Raw genomic sequence first — 19,439 nt, 5'->3', positions numbered from 1 at the left:
TCGGCTCCCGGAGCATCTCTGGCAGGAGGCACGGGGGCTTTGCGCGGCGTGGCCACGTCCCCCGCGGCGCTGTGAGCCTGCAGATGTTGGGCCCTCGTTAAAAAAAAAGCTTTTTTTAAAAAAAAAAGCTCGTAAAAAGACAAAAAAGCTCGTTAAAAAGCTTTGGGGGCTGCCGGGAGGACCCCCCGGGGGCCCCGGACGCGAAGGAAGACACCGAGGGGGGGATTTTTAGGGGGGGCACGATGCCCTGGGCGCACACCGTGTGCCACGAGGCCTTTCATTGGGGTTAAACCACCGGGATTTTGTCATGGCATCCCGGGGGGGGGCACGGGGGGGGGGTCCTGGTGCTGTCCCGGCCCCGTGCGACCGAGGGCGGGTGAGCGTGTGTTCGGTGGGCACGATGCCGAGCCTGCAGCGCGCCGGGAGGGGGACGGGGGGGGGCTGCCGGAGCGCGGGGCACGAAGGAAGGTGAGGAACGGGGAGAAGCTGGGGGGGGGGGGCCCTTTGTGTCTGGGCCGGGTTTGGAAGCAATTAGAGCTGGGAGTTGACGAGGCGGGTTGTAAAAGTGCCGGCCGCTCAAAGCCGGCGCGTCCAGGGAAATAAGAACCATGCGGCGCGGCCCCAGCCTGCCGGCGGGCGCGGGGAGAGCCCCCCGAGCTGGGGGGGAGCTCCTCGGGGGCCGGTGTGGGGTCACAGCGGGGGGACGGGGGGACAGGGGGGCTCCGGGCCCAGTCCCGCGGGCGCCGAGCTGGGACGGGACCGGGCACGGCCACGCCACGCACCTGGGGGGGCTCCAGGCTCCGTGCCCGAGTGCCGCGGGTGCTGCGTGGGGACGGGGGCGTCCCCCAAAAGGGGCTCGGGACCGTGGATCGCCTTCACCCCCGTGGGGGGGCCGGGGGGGGGGCACCGCTGGGGATTTCTGCCCTTCGCAGGGATTTTCGCAGCTTGGCACAGCCACGGGCCGTGGCCAGCTGCTCCCAGAGGCCGACGCCGGGCGCGGGGACGTTTCTCCTCCGCGTCTCCGGCTCGATGCCGGGCCCAGCGCCGCAGCGGGGGCCGTGCCGGACGCGGCTTGTCGGGAGCGGGGGAGCTGCGGGGAGCTGCGGGGAGCTGCGGCGTCCGTCCGTCCGCCGGGGCCCTGCCCGCCCCAGGGCCGCCGAGGAGGGGGAGCGGGGAGGGATGGCGGCGGGGCTCGGCCGCCCTGCCCGCGCCGATTCCTTCCAGATGTGGGGCCCGCGGGCTTTCCGCCCGGCCGCCGCATCCTGCGCGGCCCCGGCCTGCGGGGATGGGGCGCGGAGGGGGGTGGGGGGGGGGGTTGGGGGGCTCCGTGCTCGGGCTCTGCCCCCACCCCAGACCCCCCCCCCCCTGCACCCGGTGCGCGGCCCCACAGCCGGTTCTCCTGGAAATGTGGCATTTTTCTCACTTTTCCCCAAAGACGCGGGCAAACTTTCGGCATTACTCATGCCTCCGCACCGGGGGGGGGGGGGGACAAGGCTCCTGTTACGCGGGGACGAAGGGGCTCAGGCCCCCCCAACCCCCCCCCCCAGCTCTGCCCGGTCCCCAAAAATGGGGGGCTCGGCCCCCTGCCAGCAGCCCGCGGAGCATCGGCGCGGCTGTAGGTAAGGTTTTGTCAGCGCCTTTGTTACAAATCCTGTTCGCCGGGGGATTAGAGGCTCGCTGCAAGCCGGGGCTTGGCTCCTGGAAATCACGGCCCAGAAATTTTGGGGGCGAGGGGGACGCGGCCGGGAGGCCGGGGGGGGGCAGGGGGGCGGCGGCGGCCCCTCGGAGGGGCAGGAGGGGAGGTGGGAGGCCGCCTTTCGGGCTGCACGAAGCGAGCTCCTCGTTCTTCTCCTCCTCGTTTTTCAGGCGGGCCTGAGCACCGGCGAGGCCTCCGGCGCCCGGAGGTGTTGGGGACACCCCCGCTGCCCCCCAGCACCCCAAATTTACCAACCCCCCCGGGAGCCGGCAGCGACCCGCGGGGCTCGGAGACAGCAGCGGGGGGGCCGTGGCCGCGGCTTTCCCTCCGCCACCTCGCAGAAGCCTCCATTTCCACCCCAAACCGGCGCAGCGATCCGGCTCCTTCCATTTCGGGGCTGCCCATGAACCGAGCACCGGTCGGGGCTGCCGATGGGTTCGGGCTGTGATGCCCAGACGGTGCCACAGCCCCATTTACCCCTCACAGCCCGATTTGCCCCACACAGCCTGATTTACCCCACACACCCCGATTTACCCCACACAGCCCCATTTACCCCTCACAGCCCCATTCACCCCACACACCCTGATTTACCCCTCACATGGCCCCATTTACCCCACACGGCCCGATTTTCCCCACACAGCCTGATTTACCCCACACACCCCGATTTACCCCACACAGCCCAATTTACCCCACACAGCACCATTTACCCCACACAGCCCCATTTACCCACACAGCCCCATTTACCCCACATGGCCCGATTTGCCCCACACAGCCTGATTTACCCCACACAGCCCCATTTACCCCACACACCCTGATTTACCCCACACACCCCATTTACCCCACACAGCCCCATTTACCCCACACAGCCTGATTTACCCCACACAGCCTGATTTACCCCACACATCCCGATTTACCCCACACAGCCCCATTCACCCCACACAGCCCGATTCACCACACACACCCTCATTTACCACACACGCCCCGATTTACCCCACACAGCCCAATATACCCCACCCCACACCTTACTCCACGTCTCAGCGGGGAAAAAAAGAAACCCCAGAAAAAGGATCCGTCCCCCTCGAACCGTGCCCGACCCCTCGGGGCTGTAATCCCGCAGTTAATCCCCTCGCCTTCCCCCGGCCCGCAGCCAAAGCAACCTTCCCGCAGCGCCACGCGGGCCGGGGGGCTTCTTGCACGGGGGGGGGGGGGAGCACGGCCGGGACCCCCCCAGCAGGGCAGGGATTAATCCCCAGGGATGTTCGGGGGACGCGGGCAGGTTTTGGGGTGCTGGAAGGTTTGGGGGGTGCGGGCAGTTTGGGGGGGGGGTGGGAGCAGTTTGGGGGGGATGCAGACATTGGGGGGATGCGAGGGGATTAGGGGGAGGGGGCAGATTAAGGGGAGGGAGGCAGATTAGGGGGTGTGGGCAGATTAGGGGGGTGGGGGCAGATTAGGGGGATGGGGGTAGATTGTGGGGATAGGGGCGGATGAGGGGGATCAGGGCAGATTAGGGAGATGGGGGGACATTGGGGGGATGGGGGCAGATTAGGGGGGTGGGGGCAGATTAGGGGGATGGGGGTAGATTGTAGGGATAGGGGCGGATGAGGGGGATAGGGGCAGATTAGGGAGATGGGGGGATGTTGGGGGGATGGGGGCAGATTAGGGAGATGGGGGGATGTTGGGGGGTGGGGGCAGATTAGGGGGATGTGGGCAGATTAAGGGGGGATGTGGGCAGATTAAGGAGATGGGGGCAGATTAGGGAGGTGGGGGCAGATTAGGGAGGTGGGGGCAGATTGGGGGGGATGCAGGAGGTTTGGGGGGACGCGGGCAGATTGGGGGATTTCAGGTACGGGGGGATGCGGGCAGCTGGGGGGGATGTGAAAGCTTTTGGGGGGGGCAGTTTGGGGGGGGGCAGTTTGGGGGGACGTGGCAGATTAATGGGGTGGGGGAAGTTTGGGGGGAGGGGGGCAGTTTAGGGGGGTAGGAGCAGTTTGGGGGGTGGGGGCAATATGGGAAGGACGGGGGCAGTTTGGGGGGGGGGGCAGTAGGGGGGATGGGGGAACTTTGGGGGAGATGGGGACAATTTGGGGGGTGGGGACAGTTTAGGGGGGAAGGGGACAGTTTGGGGGGGACCGGGGCACTTTAGGGAAAACGGGGGCAGTTCGGGAAGATGGGGGCACCCCGGGGGGGGGTGCCATCAGCCGGCCCCCCCCCCCCCCCCCCCCCCCCTTCCCGCAGGGTGTCCCCATCCCCGGGGAGGGGGTTGCGGGGGGGGGGGGGCTCCGGGACGGCTCCCCCGGTGCTGGGCCCCGCAGGTGAGCGCGGGGCACCCCCGGCAGCGGGGCCGGGGCCGGGGGCGGAGCGGGCGGCCCGGCCCCCTCCCGGCCCCCTCCCGGCCCCCTCCCGGCCCCCTCCCGGCCCCCTCCCGGCCCCCTCCCGGCCATAAAACGGCGGCGCGGGGCCGGGACCGGGAGCAGCGGCGGTGCCGGGACCGGGGCGGCCCCGGGGTGCGGAGCGGAGCAGCCGGTGCCGGTTCCCCCCTTCCCCCCCCCCCAACCTCGTTCCCCATCGCTCCCGGTGCCGGTGCCCCCCCCCCCCCCCATACACACCCCGCCACCTGCTCTCTCCCCCCCCCCCCCCCCCCCCCGCCCCGGTGCCCCCCCCAGCCCCCCCCAGCCCGCAACGATGCCCAATTTCTCCGGGAACTGGAAAATGAAGAGCTCCGAAAACTTCGAGGAGCTGCTCAAAGCGCTGGGTGAGTGCGAGCCCCCCCCCCCCCGCCCCGCACCCCCCGGACCCCCCTTTCAGGGCCTGCCGGTGCCCCCCCCCCCCCCCCCCCCCCCGGTTTCCCCGGAGACCCCCGGTGCCCCCCCCCCCCTTTTCCCCCGGTGCCCCCCAACCCCTCCCCGCTCTGCTGGAGGCTGGGGGCAGGCAGGGGCCGGGGGGTCCTGCCCCCATCTCCCCCTCCCCAAAACCCCATTTATTTATTTTTTTTTGGGGGGGGGGGGCCGAGCCCCGCTGCCCCAAACCCTTCCGGGGGGGGGGAAACTGAGGCACGGCGGGGCCAGGCTGCCTCTCCCTCCCCGGGGGGGGGGCAGCAGCTCAGCCCCCCCCCCACCTGCACCATGCCCCCCCCCAAGTCCTGCCTGCCTCAGTTTCCCCCCCCGCAGCGGCCACCCCTGGGGCAGGGACCCCCAAACTCACCCTGGGGACCCCGCTGCCTGCGCTGTCCCCCGCACACCGACCCCCCCGCACACCGAGCCCCCCCGCACCGACACCCCAAAACACCCAGGGGGGAGGTGTGATGCCCCCAAATCCCCCCCCACACACTGGGCTGCCTCCCCCCCGCCCCAGGGCTCGTTTCTGGCCCCCTCCCGGTGCCGTGCGCCCTCAGCTCGGGGGCGCTGGGGGTCCCCAGGGTTTGGGCAGGGCCGGAGCCCCCCCAGCCCCCCCCCGGCGCTCCCCTCTCTCTGACCCCCTCCCCGCCTGCCGAGGAGCCGCAGGAGCAGAATATTTTCCAGGTTAGGGGATCCGGAACGAATACTTCAGCGTAATTATCACTTTCTTGGATTTCACTCCCCGCTCCCCCCCGTCGCCCCCCTCTCTTCCCCCCCCCCCCCCCAGTCACGGTGAGGCTGGCGGGGGGGGGGGGGGGAAACCTCAGCAGGAAAATAAATCCACCAGCCTGCAGCCGAACGCTTTTCCTTTCCCACGCAGCTCGGGGGGGGGGGCTCCTGCCACCCCGCAGCCCCCGTTTCCACCTTTTTTTGGGGTGCAGCCCCCACCCGCGGGCGATGGGGCTGGGGCTTCAGCCCCTGGGGCGCCGTGCCCCCCCTCACCCCCCCCCCCCCTTCAGCTTTTGGGGCATTTTCTCCCTGTGCCCCCCCCCCCCCAGGGGAAGGTGCGGTTGTGGTGTGAAGCTCAGCATCACAGTGGGGGGGGCACAGCCGGGAGCAGCCCCCCAGCGATGCGTTTGTCCCCGGTGCAGGATTTGTCCCGTCCCCCCCCCCCCCCCCCCCGAGCTGCCCCGGCCCCTGCGGGGATGCTCAGCGCCACGTCCCCGTCCCTGCTGTGGGGCTGGGACTGACCGTGTCACCCCCCCACACACACACAGGGACCCCCTCTGGGGGGGTGTGGGTTTTTTTTTTGGAGGGGGGGGTCGGGGGGTCCTGGCCAGATGCCTTTGTCCCCCGGGGGTCACGCTGCAGAACAATGTCCCCAAAGAGCAGCTCCCCGGGGCGCGGGGCCGCCTCGGTGACGGGGGGGGGGGACACGGGGCCGTGATGGATGAGCCCCTCGGGGAGCGAGGACAAAGCCCCAGCTGCCTGCAGTTAGAGGGGGGTGCAGCGAAGGGCATGCCCTCCCCCCAGCCCACCAGATTGGGGAGGGGGGGGCAACCACCCCCCCCCCTCCCGGGGCAGGAGCCGGGCGCCTCGTCCCCAGCGTCACCCCTGCACCCTCCCCGTCACCCCCGGGCCCTCCCCACGCATCCTGCCCCCCCCCCCGCCCCCCCCCAGCCTTTGCCAGCAGGTAACGAGGGCCAGATGTGGCCCAGATGTGTCGGGGGGCTCACGGATTTCCTTCCCCCCCCCCCCCAAAAAAAAAAAATACGTTGCCCTGAGCTGGCCGCAGCGCTCGGGGTCCTTCCAGGATCAGCGCCAAGCGTGGGGGGGGGCGCAGCCACGTGCGTCCCCCCCCAGCCACGTGCTCCAACCCCACGGGGGGCTCCTGGCACCGAGCCTCGAGCGCAAAGGGGGGTTGTGTGACCTCGTGCCCCCCCCCCCAGCCCCCATCTGCAACCAATTGAGCCGGAGGCATCTGGGGCTTCGAAATGGGGCCGGGGGGCACCGCCACCGCCGCCTGGGGGTCACTTAACCTCCCCTCCGCGGGTCACGGCGCGGGGACAGGGAGGTCGGGGGCCCCCGGAGCTGGGAGGGAATGGTTGGGGGTGTGGGGGGGGAGGGCTCGGTTCTGAGCCCCCTACGCCCGCAGGCGTCAACATGATGCTGCGGAAGATCGCGGTGGCGGCGGCCTCGAAGCCGGCGGTGGAGATCAGGCAGGACGGGGAGAGCTTCTACATCCGCACCTCGACCACCGTGCGCACCACCGAGATCAGCTTCAGGATCGGCGAGGAGTTCGAGGAGCAGACGGTGGACGGGCGGCCCTGCAAGGTGGGGGCCGGGCCGGGGGCGGGGGGGCTCATCCCCACCCCAAATGTGTGTCCCCCCCCTCACATTCCTAAGCGGGGAAAAGCGGGGAGCCAACCGGCCCCATCCGTCCTGCGGCACGGGCACGGGTGGTGCCGCGTGGCCGGGGCGTGGGGGCTGATCGTGGCCCCCCCCCTTACCCTAAAGCCCCCCCCCCTCATTTTTTTGCCCCCGGTCTCTGCAGAGCCTGGCCAAGTGGGAGAGCGAGAACAAGATGGTGTGCGAGCAGCGGCTGCTGAAGGGCGACGGGCCCAAGACGGGCTGGTCCCGGGAGATGACCAACGACGGGGAGCTGATCCTGGTGGGTGCCGGGGGGGGCAGCTTTGGGGCTGGGGGGGGCACGACGGGGCCGGGGCCGTGAGCACCCCCCTCTTTTTTTTTTTTTTTTGCAGACCATGACCGCCGACGACGTCGTCTGCACCAGGGTGTACGTCCGGGAGTGACGCCCGCCGCCGACCCCCCACAGCATCTCCATCCCCCCCCCGCTCTGCCCAGCACCGTTCCCACAGCCCCATGGCCCCCCCTGCCCCCCGGTCCTCTCCACCTGCCCCCCGTGCACCCCCCCCCCTCCGACAGCTTGGGGGTGTCACTGGAGCAGCCAGGCAGGGGGAGCACCCCAAACTTTTATTATTTTTTTTAACCCGTTTTTGGTTCACTTCGGTCTCTCCCCCTGCAGCTCTGCTCGTTCTGCCCCCCCCCCCCGACCCCCCCCACAGTATTTATTTGTGAATATTTTATTGGAAAGGAAACACCAAACCGCTCCCGCCCGGTGGTCCCGCACCGCTCCGGCTCCGACCCCCCCCCAGGAACTCCTCCTCCACCCTCCTCCCCCTTTTCTCCCCCTTTTTTTTTTAATAAAGGTCCGACCCCCCCACCCCCCCTTTTGCTGTCCCTGTCCCCTCCCGCCCCCCCTCCCCGCGTGCACGCATCCTGCTCCTGCGGCCCCGGCGTTGCGCAAGGGGCCGGGGGCGAAGGCGGTGCTGGGCGCTGCCGCTTGGCTCAGCACCGCGTGGGAACCGGGCGGGCACCCCAATTTGGGGGGGGGGGCACCCCAATCCGGGGTGTGGGGGTCCGCGCGCCTGAGGGGGTCAGAGCACCCATGGGTGCCGCCTGCTGGGCCCCTCGGGGCGCCGCCTGCTCATTGCCCCCCAGTTACCCAGGTTGGGTTAATTGCCCCGGGGTGGGCATCCCATAATGGGGGGGGGGTCTGGGGTCAGCCAGGTGAGCCTGGGGGGGGGCTCTCTGCAACCCCCTCCGTGCTGGGGGAAAGGGGGGTGCTGGGTGGCACCAGGGCCCTCCGTGACCCTTGGGGGAGAAGCAGCAGGGGGCCTGGGTGGGCTGGGACCCCTCTGGGGGGGGGGGGCAGCTGGGACCCTTTGGGTGGGGGGCAGCTGGGGTGCCCCCACCCCCAGCACCGGGGTGCGGCCACCTCTGGCCTTGGGGGGGCCGTGCCAGGGTGGCGACCAGAAGCCTTGCTCTGGGGAGGTGCCGGGGGGTGGGGGGGGCTGCGGCTGCCTTTGGGGTGACACAAAGGGGGGGTCCTTGGAGGCGGGGGGGGCAGAGCGGCAGGAAGGGTGCAGAAACACCTCGGGACGGGGGGGGGGTGAGGAAGAGGAGGGGAGGTTGGGGGGGAAGGAGGAGGCAGAGCGCTGCTGGCTGCGGGGGGGGGCACCCCAAGCACCGGCCCTGGAAGGCGCCCCCAAACCCCTCTCCCCCAGCTGGGGCTGCCCCCCCGGCACCCCCCCCCCCCCCCCCACCGTAACCGGGACCAGGTGGCACCGGGAGCCGTGCCGGGGCCCGGCCGGGTGGGTGCTGGGAGCCGGCTCCGTCCCCCCCCCCCCCCCCCCCCCAACCCCTTTTTTTTTTTTAATTTATTTTTTATATTTTTTGTAATTTTTTAACCGAAGCGGCCGTTTTTCTCCCCCCGGAGATTCGGCGAAAGCAGCCACGGGCCCCGAGCAGCCCGTAATGAAAACCACCCGCTCCTGCCCGACCCCCGGCCCCCCCCCCCCCGGTGCCCCCCCGGCCCCAGCCGGATCCCCTTTCTCCCCGGCCGCCCTGGGGACGGCTCCGATTTGCCTCCCTTCCGAGCCCCCCCCCCCCCCGAAGGGGGGGAGCGCCGGGGGCGAAAGCGGAGACGGCAGGCGGGGGGGGGGGGGGGGCTCGGGGGGGGGGTGGGGTGGGCCGCAGGGGCCGTGTGCCCCCGGCTGGGGCGGCACATCTGGGTTTGGGGAGGTTTTGGGGGCTGCCTGCAGCTGCTGGGGGGGGGGTCTGGGGGGGGGTCTGGGGGGGTCCCATCCTGCTCCGGTGCCGCCCCGCGGTGATGGGGGGTCCAAGGGAAGGACGTGGCTGGATTTTGGGAGGTCTGGGGGGGGGCTCCTGCAACTCCTGGGGGCTCGGGGGGGGGGTCCCATCCTGCTCTCGTGCTGCCCTGCAGTGATGGGGGGGTCCAAGGGAAGGACGTGCCTGGATTTGGGGGGGGGGGGTGGCGTCTGCAGCTGCTGGGGGCTTCGGGGGGGGCAAGGGAAGGACATGGCTGGATTTCGGGAGGTCTGGGGGCTCCTGCAACTCCTGGGGGCTCGGGGGGGTCCCATCCTGCTCTCGTGCTGCCCTGCAGTGATGGGGGGGTCCAAGGGAAGGACGTGGCTGGATTTGGGGGGTCTGGGGGGGGGGCCACCTGCAGCTGCTGGGGGGCTCGGGGGGTCCAAGGGAAGAACGTGCCTGGATCTGGGAGGGCTGGGCGGGGGGGGCATCTGCAGCTGCTGGGGGCTTCGGGGGGGGGCGCCAAGGGAAAGACTTGTCTGGATTTGGGGAGGTCTGGGGGGTCCTGCAACTCCTGGGGGCTCGGGGGGGTCCCATCCTTCTCCGGTGCCGCCCCGCGGTGATGGATGGGGGGTCCAAGGGAAGGACGTGCCTGGATTTGGGGGGTTTGGGGGCCCCCTACAGCTCCTGGGGGGCTCGGGGGGGGTCCAAGGGCAGGACGTGCCGGGGGGGGGGGGGGGGGGGGGGGCTGCCGGGGGGCGGGGGGGTGAGACACTGCCTGGCTCTCGGCTGCCCCACGCCAGGAGCTGAACAAAGGCCGATTCCTGCTCCTTGTGCCGAGCCCGGGGGGGCGCTGGGCTCCGGGGGGGGGGGCGGGGGGGGGGCTGCTGGAGCACGGCCACCACCCCGGGGGGGGGGGGGGGTCCGGGATGGAGACCGGGTGCGAGGGTGGGGAGCGACCCCAAAGCACTGGGTGCTGGGGGGGGGGGGCTCCACCACGGTGCCCACCCCCACGAGGTGCCCAAAATATTTTTCGGGGGGGGGGGGGAATATTTTTTTTTGGGAGCCACTCCTGGCTCCGAGCCTCCCCGCGCGCCGTGGGGGCCTCGTGGGTGGCTTCGGGTGCTGCGAGGCGGTGCTGAGCCGGCACTAATCCCCCCGGCCCCCCCCGGGACCCCCCCGGGCCGGGGAGGGGGCCCAGCGCCTTTCATCTGCCGGAGACAAAGCCCCGCTGGGGCCGGGGGCCCCCGATTCCCCCCCCCCCCCCGGCCCCTGCGAGCCGCTTTTGTGCGCCGGGTGATGAATGCCTGACCCGGGGGGGCTTCGGACCCGCTCCCCCCCCCCCCCCCCCCCGTTTTTCGTGCATTTTTCTGGAAGGGAAGGCTCGGCGGGGGGGGGGGGGGGGACGCGGCCCCTTTGGGGGTCCCCGGGTTTTGTCTCGCCGGTGTCCCCCCCGGGGGGGGTGGGCTTTGTGCTGGGGGCTGAATGCCCACCCGGGGGGGGGGGGTGCAAGGCTTGAAAGGCTTTTTTGGGGGGGAACAGCCCCCCCCCCCCCCGGGCTTGGGGGGCCCAGCTGCATGGGGAGAAGGGGGCTGAGCTGGTCTGGGGGGGGGGGGAGCCCCCAGCCCTAAAACCCAGGGAGCTGGGAAGGAACCGAAGCGGCTCCGACCGCCCTGCCCCCCCCCATCACCACGACCCCCCCCCGGACCCCAAATCCGAGCATCCTCGGGGGGGGGTCGGTGGCTGCCGGAGCTGCCAGCCAAGCGGCCCCAAAAGGGGGCTTCTGCCCCCCCCCCCAAGAAAAAAAGCAGGTTTTGGGGTTTGCCCACGGAGGCACAACGCTCTTTGCCTCGCCCCCCCCCCCCCCCCCCCCCCCGCAGGGATTTTCGGGGTGCGCCGCGGCCTCAAAGGGGTGCCCGGTGCCGTGCCCGGGGCCGTGCCCGGTGCCGTGCCCGGTGCCGTGCCCCGTGATTCAGCCGGCACAGGCACGGCCCTGCCCCGCGGCCTGGGCAGGATCCGGCCCTGGGCACGGGGGGGGCACCGCCGGGGCCCCTCCCTCGGGGTCACCGGGGTCCCCTCCTTTGGGGTCACCTTCCTTGGGGTCACTGGGGTCCCATCCCTCAGGGTCCCCTCCCTCGGGGTCCCATCCCTCGGGTTCCCCGGGGTCCCCTCCTTTGGGGTCCCCTCCCTTGGGGTCCCCGGGGTCCCCTTCCTTGGGGTCCCCTCCCTTGGGGTCCCCTCCTTTGGGGTCCCCTCCCTTGGGGTTCCCGGGGTCCCCTTCCTTGGGGTCACCTTCCTTGGGGTCACCGGGGTCCCCTTCCTCGGGGTCCCCTTCCTTGGGGTCCCCTCCCTTGGGGTCCCCTTCCTTGGGGTCCCCTTCCTTGGGGTCACCGAGGTCCCCTCCCTCGGGGTCCCCTTCCTTGGGGTCCCCTTCCTTGGGGTCACCAGGGTCCCCTCCCTTGGGGTCCCCTCCTTTGGGGTCCCCTCCCTTGGGGTCCCCGGGGTCCCCTTCCTTGGGGTCCCCTCCCTTGGGGTTCCCGAGGTCCCCTCCCTCGGGGTCCCCTTCCTTGGGGTCCCCTTCCTTGGGGTCACCAGGGTCCCCTCCTTTGGGGTCCCCTCCTTTGGGGTCCCCTTCCTTGGGGTCACCGCGCGTGGTGCTGCAGCTGCTGGGGGTAGGGGGGGGGTCCCCCTTGTTTTGGGTGCCCCCTTTTGGGGTGCGGGGTCAGATGGGGACACTGGTGCCGCGAGCGTGGCTGCTCCCCGAGTGCCAGCAGCTGTGGGAGGTGACAGTTTTGGGGTGACCGTCACCTCCCTGTCCCCCCCCCGCTGTCCTTGGCCCCCCCCAGCCCCTCTCCTGTGGCTGCAGCTGGGGCTGCTTTTGGGGAGGGGGTGCCCGGTTGGGGGCTCTGTGGGATGGCTCTTGGCCCCCCCTCATTGCAGGGGGGTGTTTTGGGGTCCTCGATCCTGGCACTTCCCCCCACCCCCCGGGACCCGTCCCCTTGTCCCAGGGGGGCTCCATCTGCTCGGGAACTCCGGAGACCCCCCAGCCGCCCACCCTCCTGCTGGGGTGGGGGGGGGGGGGAATGAAGGGGCCACCCTGGGGGGCTCTGCCTGCGCTGTGAGGGGCTGGGGGGGGGGGCACTGGGGTGATGCCCAGGGTCTGGGTGGGTTGTGGGGGTGGGATTTGGGGTGGTGGCACAGCTGAAGGGGGGGGGGCGGCTGCCGAGCCCCGCCGGCTGCGGCCCCGCGGGGCCGTGCCTCAGTTTCCCCGTCTGCGGCCCCGGTAATGACAGGGCACGGGGCAGAGGCGGCTTCAAAGGGCCCCCGGTGCCCCGCAGCAGCGGCCGCCGAGGGTCAGGGATGCCCCAGGCCCTCCCCCCCGCCCCAACCCCCCGGGGTCCCCTCCCTCGGTGAGCAAGGCCGGGGAAACTGAGGCACGCCCGCAGATCAAAGCGCGCTGGGGGAAGGCGACGCCGCTCGGACTCGGGATTGCTTTTAATGCAATATACAAAGTCCTCCCCCCCCCACCCCCCCCCCCCCCCACTTCCCTGCTTTCTCCCCCCCTACCCCAGAAGAAAAAAAAAAAAAAAAAAAAAAAAAAATTTAAAATTCTTCCAAAAATAAATTAAAGGGCCGGGTCCCCCCCTACCCCCTGCTGTGCAAAGAGAAAAGAGAAAAGCCCTCCGCTGCCCAGCCAGACCCAGCTCCAGCAAGGAAAGAAACGGGCAAAGCAAAGTGACCGGGGGGGCCGCAGCACCCCGCGGGGGGCAGGAGCTGCGGGACTTGGGGGGGGGGGGACCCCGGCCCCACACCGGGGCAGAGCAGACGGGGACGGCAGCGGAGCCTGGGGGGGGTTCCCCCCTCCCCAAATCGGCTCCGTGGTGCAAATTTTCCGGAGCTGCGCGGCCCCCCAGCCCCGCGCCGGGCTGCGGGCGGGGAAACTGAGGCAGGCGGCGAGGTTGGCCCCCCCCATCGCCATCAGTCCAGGGCCACGCAGTCCCAGCACACGACGCGCTCCCCCCCCAGGGCTGCAGCCGCGGGCAGGATGCGGCCCCCCCACGGCGCACGCAGCTCCTCGGGGAGAGGAGAGGGCTCCCGAGGGTGGCTCTGCCCCTCCCCGGGGGGGGTGAGGGAGGGCAAGCGCTGCGGGAAAGGCGACCTATGTACATCCCTGAACGTGGCGGCTCTCCGAGCCCCTTCCCCGCCGCGCTGCCCCCCCCCGGGCCCCTCCGCGGGACGAGCCCGGCTGCTGCCGCCCCCTCTCCCCGGGGGAGGCCGCGGGGCCCCGGCTATGAGGTCTGGCACTGGACGTGCTGGCGCGAGCCGTCCTCCAAGTCGTCCTCGTGGTACGCCTCGCCCGTGTAGGGCCGCCGGCCGGGCCCGCCGTGGGACGTGTAGTCGCTGAGCTCCACTTCTTCCGTGTCCTCGGTGGCCATCACCTCCTCCTGGGGCGGGAAGAAGGCTTGGAGCTGCCGCAGGCGCTCGGTCGGGAGCCAGCCGGGGTCGGGGAACTTCACCTGCGGGCACAGAGCGCGTGGAGGCACGGCGCGGGCACGGGGTGGGCGCACGGGGATTTGGGCATGCGGGGATTTGGGCACAGAGATTTGGGCACACGGGGATTTGGGCACATAGGGATCTGGGCACAGGGTGGGCGCACGGGGATTTGGGCACGCGGGGATTTGGGCACAGGGTGGGCGCATGGGGACTTGGGCACGGGGATTTGGGCACATGGGGATTTGGGAACAGGGATCTGGGCACAGGGTGGGTGCACAGGGATTTGGGCACGGGGTGGGCACACGGGGATTTGGGCGCACGGGGATTTGGGCACGGGGTGGACACAGGGATTTGGGCACACGGGGATTTGGGCACGGGGATTTGGGCACGTGGTGGGTGCACAGGGATTTGGGAACAGATTTGGGCACGGGGTGGGTGCACGGGATTTGGGAACAGGGATCTGTGCAGAGGGTGGGTGCACGGGGATTTGGGCACGGGATTTGGGCACGGGGATTTGGGCGCACAGGAATTTGAGCGCACGGGGATTTGGGCATGGGGATGCCGGCTCCTGCCCGTCCCCAGCTCCTCACCTCGAACTTGAGGATGAGTTTGCCCTTCTGGAAGGGGCTCCTGTAGACGGGCATCCCCTCGTTGGGGACACACTTCATGTCCCCGGGCCGGATCACGTCACCTGAGAGGGGAAATGGGCGTCACCTCGCCGCGCCCAGCAGCCCCCCGCACCCTCGGCTTCTCACCGGGGGCGTCGCGGAGAAACCCGCGGTGCTGGGAGCTCTCTGGTCCCCGTCCCGGGCGCGATTGGGACCGAGGCGTCCCCGTCCCACCTGGCTGGGACGCGACGAGCAGGGTCCTGTTGTCCAGGGTGCGGATGACCTGGCGGCAGCCGCAGAGCGCGTCCGCCAGGCTGATCTCCCTCCTGACGATGAGGTCGTCGCCGCTCCGCCGGAACACCGGGTGCTCCTTCTGGTCCAGGACGATGATGATGTCCCCGGGCTCCAGGCCGGGAACCTGGTCCCCTTCCTCGTGGAAGGTGATCTTCTGCCCGTCCTTCATGCCTGGGGGGGGGAGGGCACAGGGAGAGAGCTCAGGGGGTGCGGGGAGAGCTTGGGGGACGTGGGGAGAGCTTGGGAGGCATGGGGAGCTTGGGGGGTGCAGGGAGAGAGCTTGGGGGGCACAGGGAGAGAGCTCAGGGGGTGCGGGGAGAGCTCGGGGGCGTGGAGGGCTTGCGGGGCATGGGGAGAGAGCTCAGGGGGTGTGGGGAGCTCGGGGTGCATGGAGAGTTTGGGGGGCATGGAGAGAGCTTGGGGGGCATAGAGAGCTTGGGGGGTGTGAGGGAGAGCTTGGGGGGAGCGGGGAGAGAGCTTGGGGGGCAGGGGGAGAGAGCTCAGGGGGTGCGGGGAGAGCTCGGGGGGCGTGGGGAGAGGTCAGGGGGCACGGGGAGTTCGGGGGCCATGGGGAGCTTGGGGGGTGCAGGGAGAGAGCTTGGGGGGCACGGGGAGAGAGATCAGGGGGTGCAGGGAGAGAGCTCAGGGGGTGCAGGGAGAGAGCTCGGGGTGCAGGGAGAGTTTGGGGGGCGTGGGGAGAGCTCGGGGGGCATGGAGAGAGGTCAGGGGACGTGGGGAGAGGTTGGGGGATGCAGGGAGCTCGGGGGCGTGGGGAGAGCTCGGGGGTGCAGGAAGAGCTTGGGAGGTGCAGGGAGAGATCGGGGGTTGTAGGGAGTTTGGGGGGCATGGAGAGAGCTCGGGGACGGGGAGAGCTCAGGGGGCATGGGGAGAGCTTGGGGAGCACGGGGAGATCTCGGGGGACATGGAGACAACTTGGGGGGTCTGGAGAGAGCTCGGGGGGCGCAGGGAGAGCTTGGGTAGCACAGGGAGTGCTTGGGGTGCATGGGGAGAGCTCGGGGGGCGTGGGGAGCTCAGGGTGAGCTCGGGGTGCTCGGCCCCCTGGCACGGCGCGGGGGCCGTTTCTGCAGCGCCCCCCCCCCCGCCCCGCCCCCGCCCCCCCAGCCTCACCTTTGTCCAGGTGCACGCTGAGGATCTTCTTCTCCCGCACGACCTTGCGGCCGTTGCAGGTGAGGCAGCAGTCGCGGGGCCGGATCCACTCGCCCTGGCCCTGGCACTGGGAGCAGACGGTCTGGATCTGCTGGATCATGCTGGGCCCCAGCTGGTGGATGCGCACCTCCATCCCCGAGCCGTGGCACTTGGGGCAGCGCCGCTGCGCCCCCTCCCGCACCCCGCAGCCTGCGCCGAGGGGCAAGGAGAGGTGAGGGCCGCATCCTGCCGGCCCTGCCGCCCCCCCCCGGCCCCGCCGCAGCCCCCGCTCACCTCCGCACTTCCTGCAGATGATGTTCTTCTGCAGGGACAGCTTGCGCGTGGCGCCGTTGTAGAGGTCCTCCAGCGACACCGAGAGCTGGTGCACCACCGTCTTCCCTGCGCGGGCCGAGGGCAGGCGCCCGGATCAGCGCCCCGAGGTGCGCGGCAGCCCCCGTCCCCCCCACCCCATCCCCCCACCCCCGGGGGGACCCTGGCTTTCGGCCGCTGCTCGCCCGGCTCGGCACCGGTTTCCAGCCGGGCCCAGCGTCGGGGCTCGGATCCCTCTCCCCGCCCCCCGGGGGGGGGCAGCCCTGCCCCGCGGCCCCCCCGGGGTGCCCTCGCCGTGTCCCGGCGGCTCAGCACCACCCGGGGAGGCTGCGCGCCAGCCCGGCCCTGCTAATTGCTCTTCCTCCTCATTAAGTCCTGCCACCTCAGCGAGAAGCGCTGCGGCCGAGTCACCCGGCCGCCCTCCTGCGTGACCCAGGGCCCAAGCTCGCCGGCGGGCCCGGGGCCGCCCTGCACGCCCTGCACACGCTGCGCTCCCTGCACGCCCTGCGTCACCCCGGGGAGCCCAGGGCTGAGTCACCCGGCCCCGGGAGCCGGCCGGGACCGAGCCTTTGAAGAGGGGCAGACGGGGAAAGTAATGAGGAGCCGCGCCGCGGGGACGGCCGGGGCGGCCCCGGGGTTGTCACCGCGGTGTCGGCACCCCTCGGGGCCGGTGACGGCGCTTGGGGTTCCTGCCCCGTACCCCGGTGCCAGTATTTGGGGTCTGTGTCCCGGTGCCACCACTTGGGGTCCAGTGTCAGCGTTTGGGGTCCATGCCCCATACCCCAGTGCCAGCATTTGGGGTCTCTGTGCCCTGTACCCCGGTACCACCACTAAGGGTCCCTGCCCTGGACCCCAGTGCCAGCACCTGGGGTCTGGCGCCAGTATCTGGGGTCTGTGCCCAGTACCCCAGTGCCAAGACTTGGGGTCTGTCCCCTGTACCCCCAGTGCCACCATCTGGGGTCTCCGTGCCCCGTACCCCAGAGCCAGGACTTGGGGTCCGTGTCCTGTGCCCCAGTGCCAGCATTTGGGGTCCCTGCCCTGGTGCCAGCACTTGGGGTCCCTGCCCCATAGCCCGGTGCCAGCATTTGGGGTCTGTGCACAGTGCCCCAGTGCCACCATTTGGGGTCCTTGCCCCATGCCCCAGTGCCACCGTTTGGGGTCTGTGCCCTGGTGCCACCATTTGGGGTCCCCGTACCCCATACCCCAGGGGTCCCAGCCGTGTCCCCCCCCCCCCTCGCCCCCTACCTCTCCTGTCCGCCCGGCCCCTCATCCTCACTCCGCCGCCGAAGAAGAGGTCGAAGATGTCCATGGGGGACCCGAAGCCGCCTCCGCCGCCGCCCCCCCCGGCCCCCCAGGCCGCCCTCCTTCATCGCCCGCTCGCCGCCGCGGTCGTAGAGCGCCCGTTTGTGGGCGTCCGACAGCACCTCGTAGGCCTGCGAGATCTGCTTAAACTGGGGGCAAAAAAAAGGGGGGGTGAGCTTAAAGGGGGGGGGAGGGGTCCGGGGGGGTCCGGGGGGGGGATTTACGCACCCGCTCGCCCTCGCTGGGGTTCTTGTCGGGGTGGTAGCGCAGCGCCAGGCGCCGGTACGCCCGCTTGATCTCGTCCAGGCTGGCGCCCGGGCGCACGCCCAGCAGGTCGTAGTAGCCCGTCTCCTTCACCATCGTCTTCCTCGCTGCGCTGGGGGGGGGGTTAAAAAAAGAGGGGGGGGGGGGGCACGGCGTGAGCACCCTGCGCCCCCCCCCCACCCATCCCCGGGAGCACCTCGGTGACAGCGGCGCCGTCCGTGCCTCAGTTTCCCTGCCCCCCCCCCCCCCCCCCAAAGGAGGGTGTGGGCAATGTGCCGGGCGCTGATAAGCCCCAAAGGGTGGGATTTGATAGAGGGGGGCACGGGGAGGGGGGGACACAGGGGGTGTCCGAACCTCTGGGTGCAGCCCCCCCCGGGGGTGCTGCGGCTATAAATGGGGGGGGTGGGGGTCAGCGGGGTGTCGGGGGGGGGGGGCAAAGGGGGGTGTCAGTGGGGAGGGGTCGCGGGGGGGGGTTTGGAGAGGGGGTGTCAGTGGGGGGGGCGACCGGGGGAGCGTGGGGGGGGCGTTAGTCGTGGGGGGGGGGCTCGGGGGGGGGTCAGTAGGGGGGTCGGTAAGGAGTGTCAGTCGTGGGGGGGGGGGTCGGGGAGGCATGGGGGGGGTCGGTAAGGGGGTGTCTGTCGTGGGGGGGGCTCAGAGAGGGGGTGTCAGCGGGGGGGTCGCTGAGCGGGTGTCGGGGGGGGCATAAAAAGGGGGGGGGGGGGGCAACAAGGGAGCTGTGACACAGCCCGGGGGGGGCACACCGAGGGCCTCCAGCCTGGCAGCGCCCCCCCCGCACGGACCGGACCCCGGTCACCGCACGGACCCCTGGGGGGGGGCGGGCAAATCTTGAGGGGGGGGTGACAAAAAGGGGGGGGGTGACACTGGGGGAGGGGGCACAGCGGGGGCCTGGCAGCGCCCCCCCGGCTGGCCCCGGACGGAGCCCACTGAGGGGGGGGTAAAAATTTGGGGGAGGGGGGGGTAAAATTTGGGAGGGGGGTGTTAAAATTCGGGGGGGGTGAAATGTGGGGGGGGGTCCCGGTGCCGGAGGAGCCCCCCCAGGACGGGCAGGGGACGGGCGGGGGGGGCCGGGCCCTGCCTGAGGGGGGGGTCCTGGGGGGGGGAGGTCACGTGACGGGGGGTCCCGGGGGGAGGTCACGTGACGGGGGTCCCGGGGGAGCCGCCCCCCCCCCCGCTCTCACCTCCGCTCCGCCGCCCGTCTCCGAACTCTCTGGAAGCCCGGCCACGCCCCCCGCGCGCCCCATTGGCTGCCGCCTGCCCCGCCGGCCACGCCCCCTTCGCCCCTCTCTCGGCTCCCATTGGCTGCCTCCTCCCCTCTCCCCGCCTCCCCCGCCCTCCAGGGGCCACGCCCCCTCTCTGAGGACCGCCCCGTTTCCGCCTCCACGGCCACGCCCACTGCCGGCCGCAGAATTCTTCCGGGCAGGCCGCGAGGGAGGCGGGCTGCGATTGGCTGAGGCGGCCGCGCCCGGGCAACGCCTCCTTTTTCATTGGTCGAGCCGGGCGGCCAATGGGGTGAAAGGGGAGGGGCGGGAGGCGGAGCTCCGCCCCTCGCCGCCAGGGGGCGCCCTTGGGGGGGGGGGCGAGGGGGGCCGGGACCCCCCCAAAATGGCGGGGGGGGCCGGGACCCCCCTGGGACCCCCCCGGGACCCCCCCGGGGAGCTGGGGGGCCCCGTCCTGAGGGGACAAGTTGGGGGGGGTCGGGGGGGGGTCTTGTTTTTTTTTGGGGGGGGTTAGGGGTTATTTGGGGGGGTTGGGGGGGCTTTGGGATTTTTTTGGGGGGGGGTTGGGGGGTTTATGAGGTTTTGGGGGGTTTTGGGGGGG

At 71.1% G+C, this 19,439-nt stretch overlaps 3 protein-coding genes across 3 annotated transcripts; 1 reads left to right on the top strand and 2 right to left on the bottom strand.

The window, feature by feature from the left end:
• The first annotated feature begins 4,347 nt into the window (after positions 1-4,347).
• CRABP2 (cellular retinoic acid binding protein 2) lies at positions 4,348-7,774 on the top strand. Its single transcript, XM_066986188.1, has 4 exons — positions 4,348-4,448; positions 6,686-6,864; positions 7,085-7,201; positions 7,293-7,774. The coding sequence occupies exons 1-4, from the start codon at positions 4,379-4,381 to the stop codon at positions 7,341-7,343; spliced, it is 417 nt and encodes a 138-aa protein (XP_066842289.1). The 5' UTR covers positions 4,348-4,378; the 3' UTR covers positions 7,344-7,774.
• Positions 7,775-11,134: 3,360 nt separating this feature from the next.
• On the bottom strand, positions 11,135-12,181 carry LOC136788073 (basic salivary proline-rich protein 3-like). Its single transcript, XM_066985871.1, has 2 exons — positions 12,144-12,181; positions 11,135-11,828 (listed from the first exon to the last, which is right to left on the bottom strand). The coding sequence occupies exons 1-2, from the start codon at positions 12,179-12,181 to the stop codon at positions 11,135-11,137; spliced, it is 732 nt and encodes a 243-aa protein (XP_066841972.1).
• Positions 12,182-12,755: 574 nt separating this feature from the next.
• Positions 12,756-18,910, bottom strand: LOC136788154 (dnaJ homolog subfamily A member 1-like). Its single transcript, XM_066986183.1, is given in 9 exon segments — positions 12,756-13,679; positions 14,247-14,347; positions 14,499-14,729; positions 15,687-15,914; positions 15,999-16,103; positions 17,280-17,376; positions 17,378-17,485; positions 17,565-17,712; positions 18,800-18,910. Coding segments are annotated over 8 exon segments (1,230 nt in total). The 5' UTR covers positions 17,697-17,712; positions 18,800-18,910; the 3' UTR covers positions 12,756-13,451.
• Between the last annotated feature and the right edge of the window lie 529 nt (positions 18,911-19,439).

This window comes from Anser cygnoides, chromosome 33 (assembly GCF_040182565.1).
Source record: "Anser cygnoides isolate HZ-2024a breed goose chromosome 33, Taihu_goose_T2T_genome, whole genome shotgun sequence".
NCBI classification, from domain to species: domain Eukaryota; kingdom Metazoa; phylum Chordata; class Aves; order Anseriformes; family Anatidae; genus Anser; species Anser cygnoides.
Note: the sequence above shows the minus strand (reverse complement) of the source record. Positions and strands in the feature narration are given on the sequence as shown.

Coding starts and splice junctions, on each gene's coding strand:
- CRABP2 (XM_066986188.1), top strand. CDS start 4,379: ATGCCCAATTTCTCCGGGAACTGGAAAATGAAGAGCTCCGAAAACTTC. Junction 6,865..7,084: donor TGGACGGGCGGCCCTGCAAG/GTGGGGGCCGGG, acceptor CGGTCTCTGCAG/AGCCTGGCCAAGTGGGAGAG. Junction 7,202..7,292: donor ACGACGGGGAGCTGATCCTG/GTGGGTGCCGGG, acceptor TTTTTTTTGCAG/ACCATGACCGCCGACGACGT.
- LOC136788073 (XM_066985871.1), bottom strand. CDS start 12,181: ATGGAGCCCCCCTGGGACAAGGGGACGGGTCCCGGGGG. Junction 11,829..12,143: donor AAGGGGACGGGTCCCGGGGG/GTGGGGGGAAGT, acceptor CCCTACCCCCAG/CAGCTGCAGCACCACGCGCG.